At 40.2% G+C, this 23,552-nt stretch overlaps 2 protein-coding genes across 2 annotated transcripts in view; both read right to left on the reverse strand.

Moving 5' to 3' along the window:
* Positions 1-1,129: 1,129 nt before the first annotated feature.
* LOC118774238 (progesterone receptor-like) lies at positions 1,130-11,029 on the reverse strand. The gene is made up of 8 exons (XM_036523428.1): positions 10,032-11,029; positions 9,287-9,396; positions 8,272-8,388; positions 6,125-6,430; positions 4,080-4,224; positions 3,663-3,793; positions 2,121-2,278; positions 1,130-1,376 (listed from the first exon to the last, which is right to left on the reverse strand). Exons 1-8 carry the CDS (start codon positions 11,027-11,029, stop codon positions 1,221-1,223), a joined length of 2,121 nt encoding a protein of 706 aa, XP_036379321.1. The 3' UTR covers positions 1,130-1,220.
* A 10,325-nt stretch (positions 11,030-21,354) lies between these two features.
* The window catches only part of trpc6a (transient receptor potential cation channel, subfamily C, member 6a), a 30,377-nt gene continuing 28,179 nt past the window's right edge, over positions 21,355-23,552 (reverse strand). Inside the window, exons 10-12 of the mRNA XM_036523655.1 lie at positions 23,003-23,059; positions 22,800-22,875; positions 21,355-22,173 (exon numbers count right to left, since the gene is read on the reverse strand). Coding sequence (XP_036379548.1) covers positions 22,034-22,173; positions 22,800-22,875; positions 23,003-23,059 — 273 coding nt within the window. The 3' untranslated portion in view covers positions 21,355-22,033. The remainder of the gene's footprint in view (positions 22,174-22,799; positions 22,876-23,002; positions 23,060-23,552) is intronic.

Here is a 23,552-nt window from a genome sequence, read left to right on the forward strand (position 1 = left end):
ACAAACACGCACTCTGAAAACCTAAACCACAGCAGGGCATCATGGCCAAAAGCTGTGCGGTACACTTAGATCCCAGGTCTTTTTGCATTATGTTTCATCTCCAGCTTTCAATAGAAATAAGCTGAAATAAATAAAATAAAATGAACGTACTGTATTTAAATGGGAGGCAGTGACACACTGAAGCCAGTCCATTTTATTTACAGCTGGCACCTGCATTACACTACAATAACAAGTAAATTGTTGTGAAACACTTTTCAAACAAGGCATACCACACAAAATGTTCACAACACATTGTAAGATTGTTATTTTTTGTATATACATCCAAGTCATCGCTTGATATAACAATTAAAGACATTTGGTCCAGCTGAAAATTGCTGTTTAGTGATCCCCCCAATAACATGTTTGTAGAAAAATTAAAAGCAATATCAGCATGTAATAAAGCATGACTGAAATACCCGCACAAATGTACATCTGACTCTGGGTAAAGAATTACCAAAAATTTCCCCAAAAACATTACAGGCCACAACAATGAGATGCCATCACATGGCATTCAACAAAACATCAATGCTGCAAAATGGTGGAGTCCTTACAGACGGATTGTTATTTTAGCTGAAAGCATTTCTGGACTGTGGGTATTGTCCATAACAGCTAGGTCATGAACGTTCAATGTTTTAATAAAAAGGCTGTTATCCAACATACACACATAAACACATCTTCAGTTCATAGAAATGTGCATTTCAAGCAAAGAAAACTACTGCACTTTCAGGGGTCAAAATGGATTTTTCTGTCTAAACTGGCATACAGTATCTGTGATAAGCATAACCCATTGACTCACAAAACTGAGGATTTAAAGCCTCAAATTCACAGTACAGCCTTCTTATAGGACCTCATTCTGCATGCTTTTTCAGCCAACAGAAAAGAGTCATTTAAAGACGGGATGCAATAATCTTACTTGGGGAAATTCAGTGATTTTTCAGCCGAATGTACTGTCAGAAGAGAAGTCTAGAAGCTTTGGATAGTGAAATGCACAAGCAAAAAACTACTGACAAGCTATGGAACACAGTGACTAAGTAACAAATTTGGTCTAAAGCTCTCCTTAGTCATGTCTTCCTTTACTTGTATGGTAATTGAGCGCTGAGTGTAAATAACTTGGGAAGCTGCCCCCCTTGTCCCATGATGCCCCAGTGTTTTCTGTTGAGCCTCTGCAGGATTCAGTGCCCTCACTTGGCATGAAACAGGAGGGGCCTCACCATGCCCGCCAGCACCTTGGGGAGCTGGGAGGAGATGACCTCTGACATCATCTCCGGGAACTCAACCCGCATAGCCTCCGCCTGGATGAAGGTACTCAGGCAATACAGGTGTAGCTTCTTCACAATCTGGAGACAGTAAAAAAACAAAATCGGTGAAATTCAACAAATCGGTGCCTTGACTAAACCATCTTAGTTTCCCTTCAGCTGTGGAGAAGTTGCTGTCTCGAGGCCCTTCCAACTCTGCTGTGGATGAATGAAATGATGTGGCACCTGCAGGAATTTCCTGACAATAGCCGGGCACTCTCCATAGAACGTATCATTCAGCAATAACCTGAGTTGAGTTTGCAATTGATTTCATGGTCCCTGCAATAATTCTCAAGTGTCTGAAACCTAAAACCAGGGAGAGCATGTGATTTAATGCACCTGGCTCTCACAAAATAAATGGCCCTTACAAATCTGAGTCACGCATCCAGCAAAAAGCTTCCTCTGGATTTAATGTGTGGCCCAAGAACAACATAAACTGACCTTGAACAGCTTTTAATTCACATTAGTCTTCAGGATGTATCCATTTACCTGGTACTACAGATCTGATTCCAGCTGAATGGATTTGCACTTAGTGGCAGGAGTGAGCCAAATGACCTTTTCTTCTTGGTTTAACAAAATGTCGAGCCCTCATTCAACCGAACTGCAATCCGCCCTGCCCATGTCCTCAATACATTAACTTTTCCGTTTTTTACACATAATAATCTGTAGATCTCACATTTTTTTTAATCCAAGATGATCTAATCTGTAGATTATGTCAGCCACCAAAGGCCTCATGATCTGAACGAACAATACACCTAAGACAATAATAAGACAATGGGCACCTACGTCATGCATGTGGTCCATCAGTTTGGTCAGGTGGTAGAAGCGTTGGGAGCTGGCCACCACGCTCTTTTCCTTCAGGTGGATAGCCTTGGTGAGCTCGTGGATGTAGCTCTGCCGCATCTCCTCGAACTGCGCCTGGCTCTTCAGGCCCTCCAGTGGCACTGCGTGGAGACAAAGTGGGAACTACAATCATATCCCTCCTGTCTATCCATGCTGTGTAAACTCAACCCATTCCTGTCTACCCATGCTATTTGAAGTAAGCCTCCTCTTGTCTATCCATGTTACATGAAGTCAGCCCACTCCTTTCTGCCTATGCTGTATAGTCAGCTGACTCCTCTCTCCTCTCTATGCTATATGAAGTTAGCCTACTCCTGTCTACACATGTTATATGAGGTTAGCCTGATTCTCCCTACCCATGTTATATGACCTCAGCCCACTCCTTTCTGTTTATGGTCTAGTTTCCAACAATGGAGAAGTTTCCAAGAAGTTTCCAACCCACATTTGTACTATGCTAAGTTTCCTGAGTCAAGTGGGTGATTTCAAGAAGTGCTAAAAAAGAAAGTGAACTATACATATAATTGACCATAGAGTGTTCATCCATTAACCATGTTGTACCAAAGCTTCACTAACCTTGTTCCTTGCAGCACTTTCCCAAACATCTGTGCCAAATGGCTTCCTTGGCTAGCACACCAAAACATCTTACAGCAATCCAAACAGTTAGTTAATTTGTAAATGTTCAGTATATCTTGCAAGCTCCATTTATGATCCATTTGATGGGATAAGAGTCATGTGTCAATTTTCCCATCACTTTTAGGACAGTTACATGCATTTACTTTAATTGCAGTAATGTACGGTTGTGCTTTTAGATTGTACTGTGTTGATTTTGTTTAGGTGTGTTTTTGCTGAAGGAATATCATGATTATTTGCTTACAAATTACACCATTATGAAATTATGCCATTATTCAGTTTCTCAGATGTAATTATGAATTTAATGTAATCTTATTGATTGATTGATTGGGTTGGTGTAGTAGAAGTTGTTTAGGCCTTTGGCCCAAATTCTTTACCTGTTTGACATTACTCATTGTCAAGATTTTCCTTGTTTTGGCTGTGTTCTGACTTGCTGTTTATATATGTGTATGCTGCCTGTAGTATCAACCAATATCGTGGCAAAGCAGCTGCCATTCGAGATCTTATTTGGCTCTGTTTTTTTTTTTGATTTATTGTCATCAAAACTATTTCATGGCCTGCAATCCATTTAAAAGTCTTTTAATTACTCCAAACCTGCAAGGATACATGCATGCAGTTTACGGTGTCTTCTCAGAAATTACTCATTACAGCTGCGCCCAATAATTAACCACTCCTCAAGGCCTGGCAGCACAGGGTGTCCCTGACTTATCTCGTTGTGTGGTTTCCTTTTAGCATTTTTCTCTGGAGGATTAAAGTTGCTGAACTGGTCTGACGTTCCACATTCTTCAGTTTATGGGGGCGCACATGCACAGTACTTGTCTGGATCACAAGAGGGGTAAACAACTCCGGGAGACGCACCGGTGTTAAGCAACAGCAAGGCCTTCATGCACAGAAACTCCTCCCTCGTTACTTGGAGGTTGGAAAACTCGTGGGGGATGAACTGCATTGCCAGGCACAGGTCATAGATAGGAGACCTCTTCATTCGCTCCCTGGAAATATTCAAAATTATGGGTTAGAATCAACAGGTTCTAACAAATGTTTTGAGACATCAAACTTTAAATAATCCATATGTTTTTATTGTATTAGATAGCTATAGCTTTTTAAAGTTTTAAACCTACCGGATTGCAGAACAAAGGCAGCAAGAATCCTACATTCTAAAGCCTTGTGTTGAAATTCAGGCTCAGTCATTTGATGACTGTTTTGTTAAAAAACACCCACTCATGTTAAAGTTGATTCCACAATGCATTCGCCTGAATGAATGGGTTGGCAACTTACTCGCTGAGAATGAGGTCTGGTGCAAAGTAGAGGTATTCATGGGTCACGTTCTGGAATGACCTCCAACCCAGAGAAAACACCATCAAGCTCATCCAGGAGTACTGAATAAGAGCCATTTGGTCATTGATGTGTAAACTGCGAAATCCTTTTGAAAACAGAAATGCACACATATAAATCCTTTTTTTTTAATTACAAAAAACATGCATAAACAGGCATAATGCATCACCATGATGATGTCTCATGAAGGCGTGGCAAATGCTTGTTTGAAGAACTTTTACCAAATCTCCATCAAAAGCTTCCATTCAGTTGTGCCCATGTGGTGGAAGACACCGTGATCAATTTGATCAGAAATTTCAAGTACAGACCCACAGGGAAATATTTTCTGAGTGAAAATGAAACATTTCCAGACAATTGTGCCTCATGGTCTTATCAGCAATGGTTCATGTGAGGCAAACATAACCAAAGCAAGTATGTACAAAAACTATAACTGGGCTTCAAATGAAATGTGATTAGTCTGTACTCCCAGTTCCTTTGATTCATAACCAGTTCACTAAAGTGGATCAGTTGAGACAGAATAAGGCAGCAAGCTGATCAAACCTAAGTGAAAAAAAATCACTTATTGAATAGGATCACACATCATATAACCATACCATATGTATTCATTTTGTGATGTCCACTGATGAAATTAGTATTTGAAACTACTTATTAATAAAAAAAACAATTTCAATTGTTAGGCTGTTCCAACACTTGGATTTTTTGCTGTGTCAAATGTGTTGTGAAACATGACTAATATGGCCATTATATGTGAACAGCTGAATTCCTGGGCACATAAAACATTTGTTGGTACATTTTCAATCAAATGTGTGTTTACATCTAAATGTGTGTTTAAACGGCATAACTCAACTGTAGTTATACAAATGTGTGTGCTGTCCCTCACCTTTACTATAGAAGGAATGACAGTCAAGGAGTCATTTTCAAGCATAGAAATGATATATAACATGTATGTATGATAACAAGGTAACATGAAATTATTTCATTCTTCTGTAAACAACTCCAAAGCAATCAGAGTCACATACAAGCCAAAGATTTTCCTCTGCTTTCTCTGGATTGAACAATCTTAGTGTATGCTGGGAAAGGTTCAACAAAGAGGTGCAGTGTAGAGGGGATCACTGAATTTCAGCAGAAATACAGAGAAATGATAACATCCCAGTAAAAATATGCATGGCTAAGTGTATCAAGAACTGTCCTGAACAAGCTTTTGGTGCATGTACTGAAACTGTGAGCATGAAAAAAAGCCTTCATCTGTCCCTATTTTTAATTGTTAAATGCATCATTAAATGTTTCTGAACTGTGGGATTCACTGTCTAAATTACCAGCTAACTTACCAATAATGGATTATTCAAATCAATATCATTCAAAAGATCATTGTGTGTGTGAATTGTCAGCCATTAGGTAATGAGTTTGACCTGCCTAATTAAGGCTCTTAAACCAGGTTTGTGGCTGTTGCTAGAGGCTCACTTTTTCTGTTTGGTGTAGCAGCATGTGACTGGTTTGCTGTTTTGTATTCATTTTTGATGGGAAAAAATATGTTTTGGTAAAAATAAATGTGGTTTATTAGCCAGCATTTGTCACTCTGAAAATTTTTGCAGGGAGGCCGGACTCAAGCACCCACTGTAATTCACTGGGAAGGGGAACGACTGTGTCAGAGCCTGTGAAATTTAAGAAATGAAAGGGAGAGTTAAAGGGAGTGTAATACTGTGTGTGAATTACTGTGACAGTACTGCTTTGTGCCTTTAGGTTCTCAGTGTTTAGCTCCGCTCAGGCAGAGAGAAAAAACAGCTGAGGTTGAGGTCAGCATTTCTGATTTCAGAGCAGATATCAAATCATTGACTCGCCCTGAACTATTCAACCTTACCACTTTGTTCTCATGTACTGATAACAATCGCATTCAACAAAGCTCTGACTCGCTCCCCGTGCACGGACCAAGGCAGGGGGGATGGAGCAGAAAAATGGGCATCGCCTCAGCTTGGGGTGGAGCTCGTTACCTGGCAGGGACTTGGACCACTTGACGATCCACAGCAGTTGCCTCTCGCACAGGCGGTTGAGGCTGTTGAGCAGCATGTTGGGCATGTCAGGCTGCGTGTTGTCATAGCCGGAGTACACCACCTCCGGCTCGATGCTCTCGAGGATGCTGATGATCTGCGGGGAGAGCTGCAGCTCCCGGACCCCGGACAGGCAGGACAGCGGCAACAGGGCCTGGCCGTCGCACGACAGCCTTCGCTGGGCGTTGACCACGAGGGACTGGGGCAGAGTCACGGCCTTCATACCGCCGAACTTCTTCAGCTTCCGACCTTGACGGAACAGGGACCAGACAGTTCACATAGCACAGCCACAAGACCATTGGCCTACTCTTAGTTCAGCTGTTCAATGCCCAAAAGAGGCCATGTGCAACACAAGATGTTCTTTTCAGAGAGGGGATGGGAGCAAGTGTGCCAGAGTATTAGCTACAGCAAAGAAGCACCAAGCTTCGAACATTCAAACTTCCATAACTGCCCCATGCCATAGACACAAGCTTTAGCCTTGATTCCCCAGTTTGGAGAGTAATGGAAAATCATAAGGAGTCATGGAGTCATAAGTCAGAAAAGAAAATAACTATTTCAAGAGAAATGCCTGCTCTGTAGCTGCTTACAGAGAGAGGAGTGTTACATCTGTATAAGATAAGACAGCACAAAGTTGCACACGGACAGCATCAAGAAATGGGCATTTACAAGATGTCTAGCCTAGGAATGGATATCTTTTAATTGCAGTAAAACACCATCCATTGTCTCTCTTTTTCTATCAATGCCAACAGAGTCTGTGCATGTCCTTGTGTTCCAAAAGACAAAAAATATGTTTCATGTAAAACCATGACCATGACAATTACACTGCATGCCTTAGTTTAGGGAAGAGGGGAGAGAGCAGCATAATCAGTCTGTCTGTGTGGTTTTGAACACAATGGTCTCCATTAGCTACAAATTTGTGGTTTCTGCTCGGAAAAGGGATTTTGAGCTATAATAAATTTTGTGAAGATGAAAACAAGGTTGCTCTAGGTGTCAAACAGCTTACAGGTCATTATTTCATATTTTATGTATTACTTTATACCGTTGCTGTCTTTTGGCAGCCTGGTCTTGGCAATGCTGACTGGCCTTGAATGAATGAACAGGGAATACCAATACCTAGATCATCATTTCCTGATTTTCCACTCTATTACCTATTCAGTAAATGTTTCATGCTGGGTAGTTGAGAGGAATGACTCCAAATGAACTGTTCGATACTCTTCCACAGTAATACTATTTTGAAATGTGAATGTTACAATATTAAGCAATGTGAGCATCTGGGAATCCAGCTGAGATTCGGCCAGAAGTTAATCCTTGGAATATTTATACTGCTGAACTTAACATGATGCCACAATCTTCAAAATACATGCAGGCGGACAGATGCTACTGTTTTCTACAAGCGTGTATGTGTGTGCATGAGCATGCGTGTATGTGTATGCCGGTGGTGTGTGCGGGTGTGTTTGGTGGTCTGTTTAGGTTTGGCTAACTGTGAGTCCTGCCCAATATTGCCACACACAGAGATGGCGTCTCCCAGGTTTCCTTAGGCATAGGTAGTCATGGCTTGCAATAATGTTCAAAAGGATTTTATGTCAACAGTCTCCACCAGGAGGGAGCTGAGTATTTGGAGGAGTGGTGAATCCTGCCGTCTGGCACAGAGCAGCTGTGCTGGGTCACCACGTCCTTCTGCCTCCGTTTAATGCTTAGCAGACCGCGTCAAGCATCCGGCCAGTCAGCACGGCCGCCAAGCCGTGATCTCAGCCAGCACGCTCTGCTCTCCTCTCAAAGAGAACTTCATCGCAGAGTGCACCCAATCCCACTTGTTTACCCACTGCTTTGCAGAGTGCACCCATAAAATTTCTGTGAAACTGTCAGGACAAAGCTTTTTGTTACATTAGACAGCCGGAGGGCTGAATCAAAGCCAAGGTGGGGGACTATGGAAACACCATGTTTCGTTCCTCCGAGGCCAATCTGAAACACGAGTCTTTGCTTTTCAAAGTCGCTTCAGCCTAGTGGCTTTAATTTTGTGTAGAAGAGCTCGGTGAGACAGTCAAGTTGTAGAGAGATTTAAGATATTATTTAATGTGAAATGAAGGTACCTCCCAGAATCATCCCAGCCTGGTAGCACTTTCTGAGGCGGCATGCAGGGCAATTTTTCCTGCGGATCTTGTCCACGATGCAGTCGTTTCGTCCGGCACACAGGTAGTTATGATGGCCTGTTTAGCACAGAAGCAAATGAACAGCTGGGAAAACGTACATAGCTTTTTATCTCCAAACAATACACCACAAGAGGAAAAACATTCAACCACTAAGTTGGCCTGGATTCAATCTCAATGCAAAGCACTGTTCTAACTGAAATGACTCAATGAAGGAAGTGTCAGGTGTTTTTCCATTTCATACAAAAGCACGTCAGTGATTCTCATCGATTTCAGTGACCATCTTACTCAAAATGAAAATATGAAACGTCAAACAATGTGACACTTTCTTTGTTTCTTAGTTTCTTGAAGTTAAAAACAAAGTACATTGGAGCTTATGGCAAATCTGAGCCATAGTGACAAATGGTGCTCTCACTGATAGGATATGATTAAGGTAGAAGGCCTGCTGTGACAGGATGAGAGGGCAGTCTGTACTGAGAGCTCCGCAGATTAGATTCACACAAGGTTAACAGGACAGAGTGACATGGCCATGGCCAACATAAAGGCTCCAATGTATCTGCTGCTTTTAGATAACACAAACACGCTGGGACATAGGGACATGATGAACCGAGACAATTATCATGATATTTTCTGACCTTTAAAAGTGACACTTATTCGAGTATATTTTTCCTTATCTTTAGGAGCGTAGTCATACATTTGGGTATGCCCGCTTTGCCGCTGCAATATTAAAGCCCATCGTCTTTTGCGCGCTTGGAAAAGGCTCGCATTCTTTGTTTTTAGATGAAGTACGATCAAGCACGACCTTCCTTCTGGTAGCACACCGTTACTTGAATGCAGCGAGAGCCTTTCCTTGGAATCCTGCCTCTGCTTGCAGTTACGTAAGCATTAAAACATTAAAACGTGGCGCGAAAGTTTTTTCTGTGCACAGAGGTACTGTGGCGATGTTTCCAGCGCTTACCCTCTACTGCTCTCTTAAAAAACACCTTACAGCTGCCACAGGTTAGGACGCCGTAGTGGCACCCAGACGCTTCGTCCCCACAGATGACGCACGCCCTTTGGGGTAACACACTGCAAATGAGAGATTCAGAGTTAATACAACAGCCAATCAACAAACATCTTAAAAACAGCTTTTGTGTCTACTACTTTTGCTCCGATTTCTCATTTTCAAAGTAGCCTGTTCTTTACCACTGGAAATATATGGATGTTTATACACCATTTGTTTTATTATATCTTGTCAAACTCATAAATTAGATCTTATAATAATGGCAAACGTGACCGTAATTAACAGCCTCTGCTGAAATAATACCCATAGAAAAGTACTAACACAGTTACATATATTAGGTTTGATGAGGGCACGCGAAATGACATTAAGCGTAATTGTTGGATGTTTTTTTAATTGATCATACCTATTAATATATCATAGTGAGTAATTTTTATCCCGGTCTACACGGAACTATACACATGCAAGAGTTCAAAATATGGTCGGTCCTTGAGTTCACTTTGGGTTACCTGTTGATGAACATATTGTACAACTCAGCACAAATAAGCATTTATTCCCAAATGCTTATGAAAATAAGATGTGCTTGTTAATCAAATTTAAATTAACGCTACATATTTCATCGTTGTCATGTCTTTGCCACATTTTGAGTTATTAAAATCATTTAGGGAATCACTGAGAATCACTTCCTTTTACAGCACCTTACCTCAAATAGGAGCTATAGGTCGTCGGGGAACAGTACTTTGAGCAAGCATTGGGCATCCCAACTGAGGACAGATAGTCAATCTGCGGGTGCTGATCCGTAGAAAAACCAGTTGCCTGGTACCATAACTGAGAATCCGCGGACCTTGTCGAGACAGATAATCCGGACGATTCACCCTTATAGATTGGCAAATGCTGGAGCGACTGTTGCGCGTAACCCATCGATGCACTATTAAGGAGTGTTTCACCAGGGAAGGAAATGAAACAGCCGGGATCTGGTTTGATTTTTGAGATGTTATGTAGGGGGTTATCCAAAGCTGAATCCAAGTACCGTGCATTGTCTAAAGAAAGATGTTGTGTAGTTGGAGAGGTGTGCGTTGAAGTGTTGGAGTCTTCGCCATATCCAAGTTGTTGCGTCCTTGCGGTGGCAAAAGATGGGTCCAAAGGTAATATATTCGTTGTATAAAGGTCAAACTCAGACGATTCTGGCTCCATTATGAGCGAGGGTTGTTGGTCATCTTTAATAAATTGGCCGATTTCCGTCGTTGAAGTGGGTGTTCCACTCAAACTTTGCTTTGGCACCATTGCGGAGCGCGTCACGGTTTCCTTTGCCTGTATGTCTTCACGATTTACCGGCGCCGCAGTCCACGCCAAATTTTCGGTTTTTGTTATTTCTATATGTTCGGAAGAATCTTTGTTTACCACACAGTTCCCAGGAACTAAAAAGTCTTTCCAACTCGCGCTGTCACCTCCTGAGCTAGGTGCACGGTTTAAGGTGTCCATGTTGCCAAAATTACGCATAGTAGCAGGTACACTGCTCAAAGCTTGGGTGTTACCTGACTCCTCTCCCTGACAAAAGATGTCCTCCATATAACTCCCAAAAGACTCTGAGTATGTTTTGATCAAATCGTGGGCTTTTTTAATCGATTCCGCATCATGTGTGGACGTCTCCGCCGTTGGTGTGAACAGACTTTCCATCTTGTCTTGCGGTTTGTTATCCATGCTGACACTAGTAACGTCTGAATCCACAGATGGTTCAGGCGGTCCCTCTTCAAGCAGCAAGGATCATCAAAGACAGTGCTGCAACCTGGCGGATTATTCTCTGTCCCATGGCGCAACGCTGTTCCAGGTTCTCACAAACAAATTATATAGCAACTGTGCGCTCCGTGGAGACAGAAATCAAGCTCATGATGAATGTATAAAATAATAAGTGCCATATTAGAAAACAATACATTGAAAAGTAGCACTTAAAGCCTTTGGCAAACTATAAGTATGTCTATTTTCTGGAAATTATTCATCTCGTATTTAATCAAGTATATAATAGTATAATAGCATAATAACCATCATAACTACGCTACGCTTTTTATTTTTGTTCTAAAGGGGCGTGGTTGGGACATGGGGTGTTGGTGTCGTCCCAAAACTAGCCTTGTAAGAGGTACTCTTACCCATTCCATAATGTGAATGCGGAGCTCAAAACATTTTTATTTATGCATATAACATGTTTGGCCACCTATCGAATTCAATACTATAACAGATAACTAATTCGAAATTCTTCGATCACAGGCTGTTTCCATGATTGGCGGCAGACTAATTAGTATATTATAAAATATAGCACAACCAAAGGACAAGTTTATTGTAGATGATTTAAATATTCCTTACACAACCCTCTCTTCTCACAATGCCCATCATAATTTATACCTACAGGGACATGTCACCCAGCTATTATTATTATTATTATTATTATTATTATTATTATTATTATTATTATTACCCTCAATCATTTTTCCACTGAAGGGCAAACAAAGCCCTGATGTAAAACAATATATTAAAAGCAAGGATATGAATCTCAAATGTTTTACATGCGATAAAGTTACAGTCCATGGAAGGTTAATAAAATCCATGTTCTGGCACCGGTGGTAGTGAGGATTCAAATGTGTTGCGACCATCTGCTGGTTCTCTCTTTTATGTCTCACCTGTAGCCTTACACAAAGGCTTTGACATGCTTTTTCTGTAAATGTGAGATATGAAATCTAAAACCCATCTACTTAAGTAGCACAGATGCTACCCTGAGTGCTAAGAGCTTAGGTCTTTTATGTGATCAAATGGGTCAATTGTCAGCTCCCTTTCTACATTTTATAAGGCTTTCTAGCTTGTTTCAGTGCAGTTCTGATAACATATATTTGTTGTTAAAGCCCATTTCCTCACATAAATGGTGGAACCACCAAGGATGTGATTATTAATCTTATATTAGTTTTAAAAATTATGACCAAACATGACTCATGTCTGTGACACAGAGTAAAACCTGTGTTGCAAAAAATGAAGCAGAGCTACATTTACAATGATACTCTACAAAGATGATGAATATATGTTTCATTCCAGTTTTGCAGGCAAAGGCCTAGAACAGGCCTATCAGGGTACCCTGACAGTAAAGGAGTTTGTGTACAAAATGTGGGGATTTAAACATCCTCAGTGTTATCCTGAAAACATTTTTTTTCAGGGATTATATATTGCTTGATAGCAAGCTGATCTCTCTTTAAATTTCAATAAAAATGATTGCCTGTAGACAGTTCACACAACAAGACCTGTATTGCTGTGTTGTTGTCCTTAAATGCCATTTATTAACATGTTACTGTCTTGCTAAGGAAATTTAGTTCATCCTCCAACACACACACATGACAGGAAGATGTCATTATCTTGATAAACAGGGCATGTTGTTTGCTTTCAATGCTTTTCATTCTCAATTTTCTCAAGGCTTGATGTTCAAATGGTTAAATCACCTTATTACCTGTGCCCAGTTACCTCCCTGGCTGATGAGCAGATGTGGCGCTCATGCACCAATTTGTGCCCAGGCGCACTCAAATGTTGCCATGCTCTGAAGGGCATTTCCAGCTACAGGTGGCTGTATATGAGGTGTTAATGGAATAAACAATGAATATGTGCAGTCATATGAAGGCATTGATCTCTGTCATTGATTGTGACCTTCCTGTGGCAGTGAACTCCACTCTTCCAGCCTCCTTCCAGAGCTAACAGTACCTCAAGATAAAGTAATGGAAATGCAGTTTATTGTTTTTTGGTCAGGCCCAAGCATTAAGTTGTAATGGCTCATAGAAACAAATCATGAGTCAATGTATGTATTTACTGTGTAGTGGTCACCATTTAAAAATAAAGATCTGGACTAATTGGGTAACTTTTTATTGCATGCAGATTTTTCACATTCACTGAGAGGCATTCTTAGAATCAATGCACCTACAGGATAAATGGAGTATCACATTAGATCTCTTCAGAAGAGCACTTGTTTTCAACACAGTATAGTATAAATACCATGACCTTTCACTGATGATGGTACACCTATATTAAAACCTAGTTCAAGGAACGGAAGCAGTAATTATGGTTGCTGATATGATACAGGCACATGGCATAGGCACATGGGATATTATACCTTAAAATACCAACATAGTATATACTCCAAAGAATGTAAATACGGTGTATAAAGCATGGAGAGTTGTGCCCGCAACACCCTCTAGATGCATTTTACATGAGCACTAGTTTGAAAAAGGTCAAAATCCTGTGCGAAAGCACCATTAAAACCAAGTTCATTCTGAGAAATACAATTCCTATGTGAACGGAAGTGGTCTGTCAACCATGCAACTGCAGCTGAAACTCATCATGATAGAGAGACAAGGAAGTCCCATCTGGGTTTTCACAAGCCTTGTCAGATCTCTGTTTTGACATCACGTTATTAGCAATGAAATCATTTCTATTTCCTTCATATCATTTTAAGTAAACTGTACATTGTCCGCTCTAGATAAATTGAATATGGTACTTGCATCAGAGAGATACAGTATGACAATTTTCAGTCTTTCCAAGGAAAGTAAGATAGATATGGTTTCTTTGTAAGTCTCATCAGCCAATGCAAATGCTCTCACGGTGTCTCTCTAAATAGATTATAAAATAAAAACTCCATGTTACAGCACTGCTGGTACTCTGCAATGCTCTGTGAGTTACCCATGGGCAAATGACTGCTGTTTCAAGTCACAAGCACTGTTGCTCCCACTCACCTGACACACAGAAAAGTAGACTGTTTCCATTGCATTTCATTATTGGCATTTAGCAGACACTGTTATCCAGAGCGACTTACATCAGTTAGTTTTTTTTTTTTTTTTTTTTTTTAAGTACTTTGCCCAAGGGTACAGCAGTAGTGCCCTAGCAGGGAATTGAACAAGCAATCTTTCAGTTATAAGTCCTGCTCCTTAACCACTATGCTACACTGCCACCTAATCATCCTATGCCCATGCCACCGTACTTACACACCTCTCACTTACATTTTTTTAAGAAAGTGAATTCATTGGAACTCTTGGTTGGCTTTGTATTTCAGAGGCACGTGCCTTTGGGCTTCAGGAGTCGTGAATGTTTTCATGTGTGTTTAATTTTATCTTAAAACTCAGTCTCTGTTTTGAATTCCCAGCATCAACATGTACTTGACAGGGAGATGCTGTTTTGCTCAATCGTCCTAGTACAGGGCTTCATAACACCAAGGACAGGAAGAGTGAGTCAGATAGTAAGGACGGAGTATCATATCATCCTTTCCTATCCTGTGTTCCTACGCACTGAACTACAGATAACCACTGCATTCTGAAATTAAGTAAGAGTTCCACATGGCTTGATTCTCTAGTTATAGCTGTTATATATATATATATATATATATATGTAGCTGTTCAGGTCTAGTTATTTGTCGTGTAGTAGTCTGGTGTAGTACTATTGACCAGCTTCTAGGATCTCTGCTTCAATAGAATCTGAAATCTTTGTGGCTGGAATTCTGATGGCAATAATGCAGTAACATCTTCCTGTTAATTTTGCCTATGTAGAGAAGCTGGCTGACACTTCTCCCATAAATGAGCAGAGAAGAACAACGGTCAAAAGAAACAATTTACTTAACCCAACAAACAAAACAAAGGAAACCAGCCAATGCAAACCAACAGCAGAGACAAAATAAAAATACAGGTGTGCTCTCCAGCCACGCCTGTATTTAATCAGCCTCAGTTAATCAGGTGTGGCTTGTTAGAGTGGTTCCCATCCAAATTACCAACATGTGCACACAATTAACATTTAGTTTCTAGGGAGAGGTGAAGACTCCCCTTCACAGCCTAGTTTTATTAACTGAAGTAACTTAGGAAGGAGAATGGAGCATTTTGTCAGAATGATATTGTTAATAGTGGAGAAAGATGTATCATCGTGTTCTTGAACGGAGAGGCAGGTTGAAGTAGGGGTGTTAGTACAAATGAAGTAACAAACATGAACGCTCACAGGGATTCATTGTATTCAGTAGTCTCATAGGGCCTGATTCAGACTTGAGATCCACATTTAAACCCTGTTTAAGTGCCTCTGCAGAGAGTTGCATGCCTCCATTACTACTAAGCATATTCAGGCATGAGCTGCTTAAGCTACTATATGGGTAGTATATTTGCAACAAAGTTTACCCAAATTGAAGGTGTGTTGCTTGAAATGAGGGCGTGCCTTTTTATTTTCCAAGATACACATATTTTGAGTTGACACTTAAGTCTGTTTTCTCTCCACAACTTCTGCACAGGAAAAGGTTGAGTAAGTCGTACATTGCAGTGGCCATTATGTGTATCAGCAACATAGCTGGTATCTAGACAGGCAAAGTCCAGTTTGTTTAGTAACCATGCACAATTAGCCTATCAATGAAATGTTCAACACTTACTTTCTTTAAACAGCATATTATTTTCTGTTGACTGAAACTTGGAGGCACAGATTGGCCATCAATGAACATTCTAGTACCATTAATTTGGCTACCCTAATGTGCTCACATATGTGCATAAATGTCTGCAAATTATGTCCCCTGTCACATGGTGTTCTATTAGAACATATCAGCATGTGCCCTGTAGGTACAACGCATTCCTGAAATTAGTGAATCAGAGGTAAAAATCTTGAAATTATTAAATCAGGGGTAAAACTGTACTCAATGACGCTTTCAAATATTGTTATTCATATGGCTAACATGTATGTACAAGCTTGTATTTTGGCTTATTGGCTTATGCCGTGTTATCTCCCTGATGAATAACGTGAAAGAAAAATACAGTATTTGATGGTCCACTGACATTTTTAATTTGTACCATTTTAGTCAGAAGTATTGAAAAGGTTCATCTTGGTTCCAGGACTGCTTTATTTTGTGGGTAGTATGTGCTCTGCAAGAGACCAGGTAGAAGGCGAGGAGCATTGGAGGTGGGTTCAAACTGTTCTACCATGGTGTGGATGGGAGGAGAAATGGGGTAGGGGTTATCCTGAAGGAAGAGTACGTCGAGTGTTTTGGAGGTGAGGAGAGTGTCGGACAGAGTGATGAGTATGAAGCTGGAAATTGAAGGTGTGATGATGAATGTTGTCAGCGCATATGCCCCGCAAGTTGGGTGTGAGATGGAAGAGAAAGAAGAATTCTGGTGCGAGTTGAATGAAGTGGTGGAGAGTGTACCCAAGGAGGAGAGAGTGGTGATTGGAGTGGACTTCAATGGGCATGTTGGTGAAGGGAACAGAGGTGATGAGGAGGTGATGGGTAGGTATGGTGTCAAGGAGAGGAATGTGGAAGGTCAGATGGTGGTGGATTTTGAAATGGCTGTGGTGAATATGTATTTCAAGAAGAGGGAGGAACACAGGGTGGCGGAAGAGTGGTGGAAGGTGCACACACAAGTGGACTATATCCTATGCAGGAGGTGCAATCTGAAAGAGACAGGAGACTGTAAGGTGTTGACAGGGGAGAATGTAGCTAGGCAGCATCGGATGGTGGTCTGTAGGATGGCTTTGGAGATCAAGAAGAGGAAGAGAGTGAAGACAGAGCCAAGGATCAAATGGTGGAAGTTGAAGAAGGGAGACTGTTAGGTGGAGTTCAGGGAGGAGTTAAGATGTTTGTCTTTTTGGAAAAGTGGACAATCTTCTGTTGCATTTAAATTCCAACAACCTTTGGACATCACAATCACTGCCTCAGTACTTTTCAGACATTTCAGTGTTTTTTCCATATGTTTAGAATTTGTTTAGAAGACAAGTGAGGACAGAAGGTGATAATGACTCCAGATCCTAAGTGTTGACAGTACTGAATGTTTCAATTATACCTTCCTGCCAGTAGCTGACTTTACCCAGGAACATCGGGTGATTGACACATCCATTCATTTAATGGCCCCAGTTATGTAGTTGAGAATTGAACTGGAACAAAGACTAGGGTCTTGGAGGCTAGTAATTTACGCACTCCTCATAGGATGTCCTTGTGCATCGTTGCTATTATTTAAGAAACTAGATGCCATTTTGTCATGTAACTGCAAATAAAATAAAGCAGAACATCATCATGACAAATAGATCCATACATTTGTGGTAAAGTGGTTTTCTCCATCTTGTGGAGCAAGACAGGTAAGAACATATTTATTGAAAATGAGGCTTAAAGCTCTGTATGATACTATAGGGAGCTGTCTTTTCCCAGGTAATTAATCATGAAATGCACCCCCCGTGGCTGTCATACTTGATAGAATGCATTCCATTGATTTGTCACCTCTTACTCCAACGGCATCAACAGACTCCTGTTCTTTTTGGACTCCTCGCCTGCCTGCCAAACTCACATGCAAAGACACACAAGAATTATAATATGCAATTAAGAACCAAAACTTGAATATAATAAATTAAATTTCAGATTGAAATTTTGATGGTTAATCTTTGGGCTTAAAGTGGCCTGAAACAATGTAAGGGGATAAAACCAAGTAATCTTTTTATGTGTAACTCAAATAATTATTCTCTCCCTCCTATCCCCTTAAGAGCAGGCGATTGTATGTCACACCGACCTGAAAGGAGGCGAATCTTCTTTTCACCAGGTCTCGCATCTTTGAACGCAATTTCTTGTTACCTTGACAACCAGTTTTCAATCCAAGTGAGAGATTCGTGTATTAAGGGAGGTATTCATTTTACACCATAGGTTTTTTTTTTCTATTTTTTAAAATGTTGTTAAAATGTGAACATGTAAGAATGCTTTCCATGAAAACAACTGAGGAACCCCTGCATAATTGGTTTGCCCGCTCTGCAAACATGATAGAAAATAGCATGTGCATTCCCATGTCCACATATATGCTTGTGCACATCACTGAGAGTCCATGAGTGAGTTGCGTCATGAAGGACAGTGCCCTAATCAGATGGTGTATACTTGTGTCATTCATGATGTAAGCACTACTGTCTTTATCTTCCATGTCTGTCTGCCTGAGCTTGTGAGCCTTGGCTGGTGGTGTCACTGATTACAATATGGGCTGGGTGAAACCTGCACTTTCTTCTGCTCAGATGATTTTTTTTGTGTGTTAGAGTGTGTGTGTGTGTGTGTGTGTGTGTGTGCATGTGAGATGCCCATGAAACATCTCTGTGGTGATTACTGTGGAACAGCAGCAGAGGGGACACTGAAGTGTTTTAAAAGGTTTGGTGTCCCATTGCTCTCTGAATTCCCTGCCTTGTTGTGAAGGCCATGATCTGCTTTCAAAGCACACTCTATCATTGGCTAATGCTTTCGGGACAGTCAAGCCCATTATCAGCACCTACAGCCTTGCATGAAGACTGAGCTTCTGGCCACCTGGCAATCTAACCCAATCTAATCCATGGCCAGATGTCACAAATCCTCCTCTTGTCCTCACTGCCTCCCCTTACCTGTTCCTGTCAAAAGTGTACAATCGCTCACTAACAAATAGTGGACTTGTCCTGGTTTCAACTTGGTTCCCGGAAATTTTACCCTTCCTATGTGCGGCACCAGTCCTTATGCCAGTTCTAATATAGCGCTTCTTCAGTTCATTGTTAATCACTGTGAGTATTGTAAATCTGATGTCTGGTTCCAAGCACTGTGATTTATGGTAACAATAAGGAAAATGACATACCTTTAGTTCTGATTGAGACACCTTCATAATTCAAAGAGATCATACTTTAGGGCAAATTACATAGTTTTCAGAACTACAAACAGTTAAGTCAAATTATCACCATATGAAGGGTTTTCCCAGATGGCCACACATTTTTGCTAAATAAAGATCACAGTGATGTATTTAATTTCTATAAATCCTTTTGTGTGAAACAAGACCCTTTAATGACTGTAAGTGGCTATAATTTCCCAATCTTCTAAATCTAACTGTTGTTGCTTTTGTTGTCATGGACATTGAGTCTACAGTGAAACACATCCATTCAAGGTTTTAGCAAAGAATGGATTTTTTTAAACTTTTATATTCTGTTATGAAATTTACATGCAATACCCATTATAATACATTGGGTTATGTATTCTTTTAGATATTTAACAAAAACACCATCCCATTCACCTTTTAAATTGGGTTATGTTACATCTTAAAGTTACCTGTTTATTTGTGAAGTGTCAACAGCACCTCCGTGTGGATGGTGGTGGCATGGTTTGACTGCTTCTTGACCTTAATTACGAAAATATCCTCAGAAATTATTATACATTTTGTTGCAGTTCTATTCTGCCTTACATATATTAAGCCAAGTCAAGTGTTAAAAGCAATCCACTTGTAGCATTAGAAAGAGAATAATTCCTTGTTTCAGTGTCATAAGAACATAAGAAGGAAATGTACTGAGGGAAATAGGAATGTTTAGCCAATCCAACTGTATCAGGCCCAGTCCATGATGCAAGGTAATAATCCACACCCATGGATAACATCTTCTCCAAAATAATTGTTTTAATGATAGAAAAAAGAAATGTCAACTTGCCTTTACATCCATTCTATAATCTCCTCAAGTCATAACATTTGCTCACCAGGGGAGGATACACAACAGATATAACAATACTGTACATACTGCCAACTGTAATGTAAGCGAGGCAAATTATTGCATAAGCACAATCATACAAAGCTATGTAGCCCGTACTGATGTTGAACATCTTCAGTGCTAGTGAGTGTATGTACAGTGTACAGTGTACACGTCACAACACTTTGCAACAGATCTTAATTTACTGGAGAATACATTGGTGTTACAGGTGCAGAATACAGAACAGGATTGTACACTGCTGTTGGTAATAAATTGTAGGACACAAGTAATGTCTTTAAACTGCACAACAATGGTGTATTTCACACTAGACAGGGTAAAATGAAAAGTAATTGTGCTAAGTACGCTAGGTATGCTTTTTATCATAGTACACCATATAGATTTTGAGTACAAATTCAGAAATATTGTACCTAAAAACATGACACATATTTCAGCATCAATAAATATGTAGCATATGTCACATTCTACTCTTGTCACAGAGAATTGTTTCATCCTTTTATCATTTTATTATGCATGTATAACTGACATCTGTAAAGAAAAATCACTGGTAATCTTCAATGCAGTCAAACTTTAGGAAGTTACACATCCTCACACTAGATTTCCTATGACTAGTTTGTTATAGTCAATCCCAGTCAATCCCAAATGCTGAAATTGTCCTACAGGTTCATTTCTGGTAGCCTTACACATGCCATTGTGATCTTGATGGTCATAGATATTGACAAATAATGTCAACTTAATGTCGACTAATCTATGAAACATTTTAGCCACTTTCTAAAATGGTATTTCCTAGAACAATGCTCTAACACCAGAGCAAGAATATAATTGATGTGTAGTATGTAAAATTTATGTGTGCAAATGTGTTGTTATTCATAAAATAAAAAATATGCGGTCTATAGGCTCATGGCTGGCTGCAACCAGACAACCCATCAGTGTTCTAATGTGTGGATTAAGGAAATTAAGATGTCATCCATAAATTGTATAAGTTTACTGTACACTGTTGTTTGTGTACAGTATACCGGTGTGGTTGGCAAGCTGCATTTCTGATTGGCCAATTGTAAATGGTCCCACTCTACAGATCGAAGTAGTTTAGAGGTCAGTGTAATGTGTGAGTGGGAGCCGGAACACTGTGGATTTGTGACATCACTTTTTAAGTACTTCTAGTGTTTTCAAGTCATTAAAAAGGAGTCCCTGCATATTTATTGCCTGTTTTATTATATTTCCTACTACCGTCAAAGTTTAGTGTAACATTGTTTCATTATAATTTCTTTTTGCTGTGGATTTCTACACTACCCAGCCTTCTCACATTGTGTAGGCAATGGAAAAAGCACAACAGTTTTTATTGAAAGTTAAAGAATTAGTGTGTTATGAAAGACTAAAAAGATGCCCATGTTTTATGTATTTTATGTGTTATTATTTATCTTTATGCTAGAAGGGTTAAACCTTTTGTCCACTGTTTAATATTGAACTTTAAAGAGTTATAGATTATGTGCATAAATATGCAATACATCTCAAAGGTTCTAGCTGTTGGATGAAAAAAAAAAAGCAAAATTGGTGAAAGCAGTATGCAATGAGGAACTACATCAAACAAGAAATGGTCTTTGATGAAATGTAGTTTATTCCCCGAGAGTAACATATAAGTATAAAATATTTGGTTCTTCAAACAACTCCCTTTAGGAATGCAAAGAGACTGGGCACTAATGTGCAGAAACCTGGCCGAGCACTTTAATGCAACTGCAATAAGAGAATATGGCTTGAGTTGCCTTTTATGGATTGAAATAATCTCACTGACAACGTTTGACCTGTTGTCTCCTGGCTTCACAGCATGTCTTAACACCTGATGGTGAGTTTTGTGTAGGCAGCTTTAATGACATTGATTATTCCATTTTTTATGGAAATGATAATAGTTCTGTCTTGGACTACTAAAATGTAGCAAAAAACACAGTTAGAGGATTGGCACTGAGAAATGACCAATGTAAAAGCAAATGTAGGCAGTGGGTTACTTTACAATGTACAGTATTGGGCACAGGGCACAAGCAAACCTGCTGCATGTTAATTCTTTCTGATTCTATGTGATACACTGGGATTGCCTCCCCCAGGCATTTCAGCAGTGTGCTTCACCGTGGAGTCATTGTTGCACATTCCCATGCCTGACAGTTTCTGCAGGTCAGTGGGGATGAGCTTCCCCCTGTGAGGGGAGGAGGGGGGGGGGTGTTACTGGTGTTTGGGTTCAGTGGCCAGCTTCTCTCCTAGCCTCCTCACAAGTTCGGCCAGGTCCTCCATGCTGTGGGACTTCTCCTCCAGGAGCTCGTAGCGCAAGCTGGAGATGTCCTGCTTGATTTCCTTCAGCTCACCTGTGACACAGAGACGGGGATGGAGCAGCACAAGGAGACATCGGCATTACCCATGATGCAGCACTGCTTCGAACCCTCTGGCCTCCGCTCACACAGTGAGCACAGGCGCAGTGGCCCAGCTCCACTCCAGCCTAACTAATGGATTAAAGTAAGGCTCCCTTTTTCAAACACATAATCATTCAGCGGTCAATGAAAGTAACGTCAAAGTAATGTCAAATCAAAAATTATGTATTCTTTATTAATGCTAATATTATTAGTAGCTTCAGCAGCAGTTTATTATTTATTTGCTTAGTAGATGTCATTATCCACTGCGAATGGCATAGTTCCCATTTTAACCAGTAATACAAGCTGGAAAATTTCCTGAAGCAGCTTATGTTAAGTAACAGCAACAGCAACAGGGGTGAAACCTTTGGGTTACAAGCCCAACGCCTTACCCTCTTTTGTACTTAACCTTTACAATGAAACATTGACTAGTGTGTTATGGAAAATTAAGGACAAAGAGCTTTGCAGCTAGCCTGAACGGAAGCCAAGGCAGTGATACAGAGGAAATGACATCACTTTTCAGGTACATTCGCTGTAGAGTGCGGCTCATGGAGGAAAGCAGTTAAAAGCTAACACAAATGTACCTTCGTTCACTTCATCGCTCTCCTTATCAATCTGGGCCTTGAGAATGTAGCGTTTGATGAGGCGCTTCATTATCTTCTGTGGAACACAGCATTGTCAGACAACATCAGATAACAATATGATATTTGCAACAATGTTTATTGTGAAGTTCAGCTAACAGCAATGCTGTGTATGTAATGAAAAACAGGAGGAATACATCACCTACCTGGTACCGGCTTGGACAAGGTGAGCTTCTGTCAGCTGTATCCTTGTTTTCACCTAGCTGAAATGATGAAAGATCCACAGGGTCAATGGTTTCCAAAGTGCATAGGATGACTCCAATTCTCAGAAGAGACATTAAAGTTTGGGGTATAAATATAATTGAATTAGACATTGATCTGGGATAAATACCTTCACTTCAGAACTAAATCAAGTAATGAAAATAATGAAACTCTCTCTTAATCAGCCACCCACATGGCTAATTTGAAGCAGCAACCAAACATGCAACTCTAATTGAAACCAACTTCTTCCAAATTATTTCAGCTCCATCTCAATCAATGCAGGAAAAATATGGCCATCTGCGAAAAAAAGGCTGTTAAAATATAGTAATTATTGTAAATATTTAAATAAACTTTTGTGTAATTTATTTCATGTACGAAAAAGAAAAAGGAAAACAGAAAGGAAAAGGAAGAGAAAGAAAATGAAAACGAGTCTAATATTAAAACTGTACTGACAACATGAGTGCTTAAGGACATTTCCCAGATGTCAACAGCATG

Source organism: Megalops cyprinoides, chromosome 3 (assembly GCF_013368585.1).
Source record: "Megalops cyprinoides isolate fMegCyp1 chromosome 3, fMegCyp1.pri, whole genome shotgun sequence".
NCBI classification, from domain to species: domain Eukaryota; kingdom Metazoa; phylum Chordata; class Actinopteri; order Elopiformes; family Megalopidae; genus Megalops; species Megalops cyprinoides.

Coding starts and splice junctions, on each gene's coding strand:
- LOC118774238 (XM_036523428.1), bottom strand. CDS start 11,029: ATGGATAACAAACCGCAAGACAAGATGGAAAGTCTGTTCACACCAACG. Junction 4,225..6,124: donor GTGGTCCAAGTCCCTGCCAG/GTAACGAGCTCC, acceptor TGTTTTCAAAAG/GATTTCGCAGTTTACACATC. Junction 2,279..3,662: donor CTTGCTGTTGCTTAACACCG/GTGCGTCTCCCG, acceptor GTCTCCACGCAG/TGCCACTGGAGGGCCTGAAG.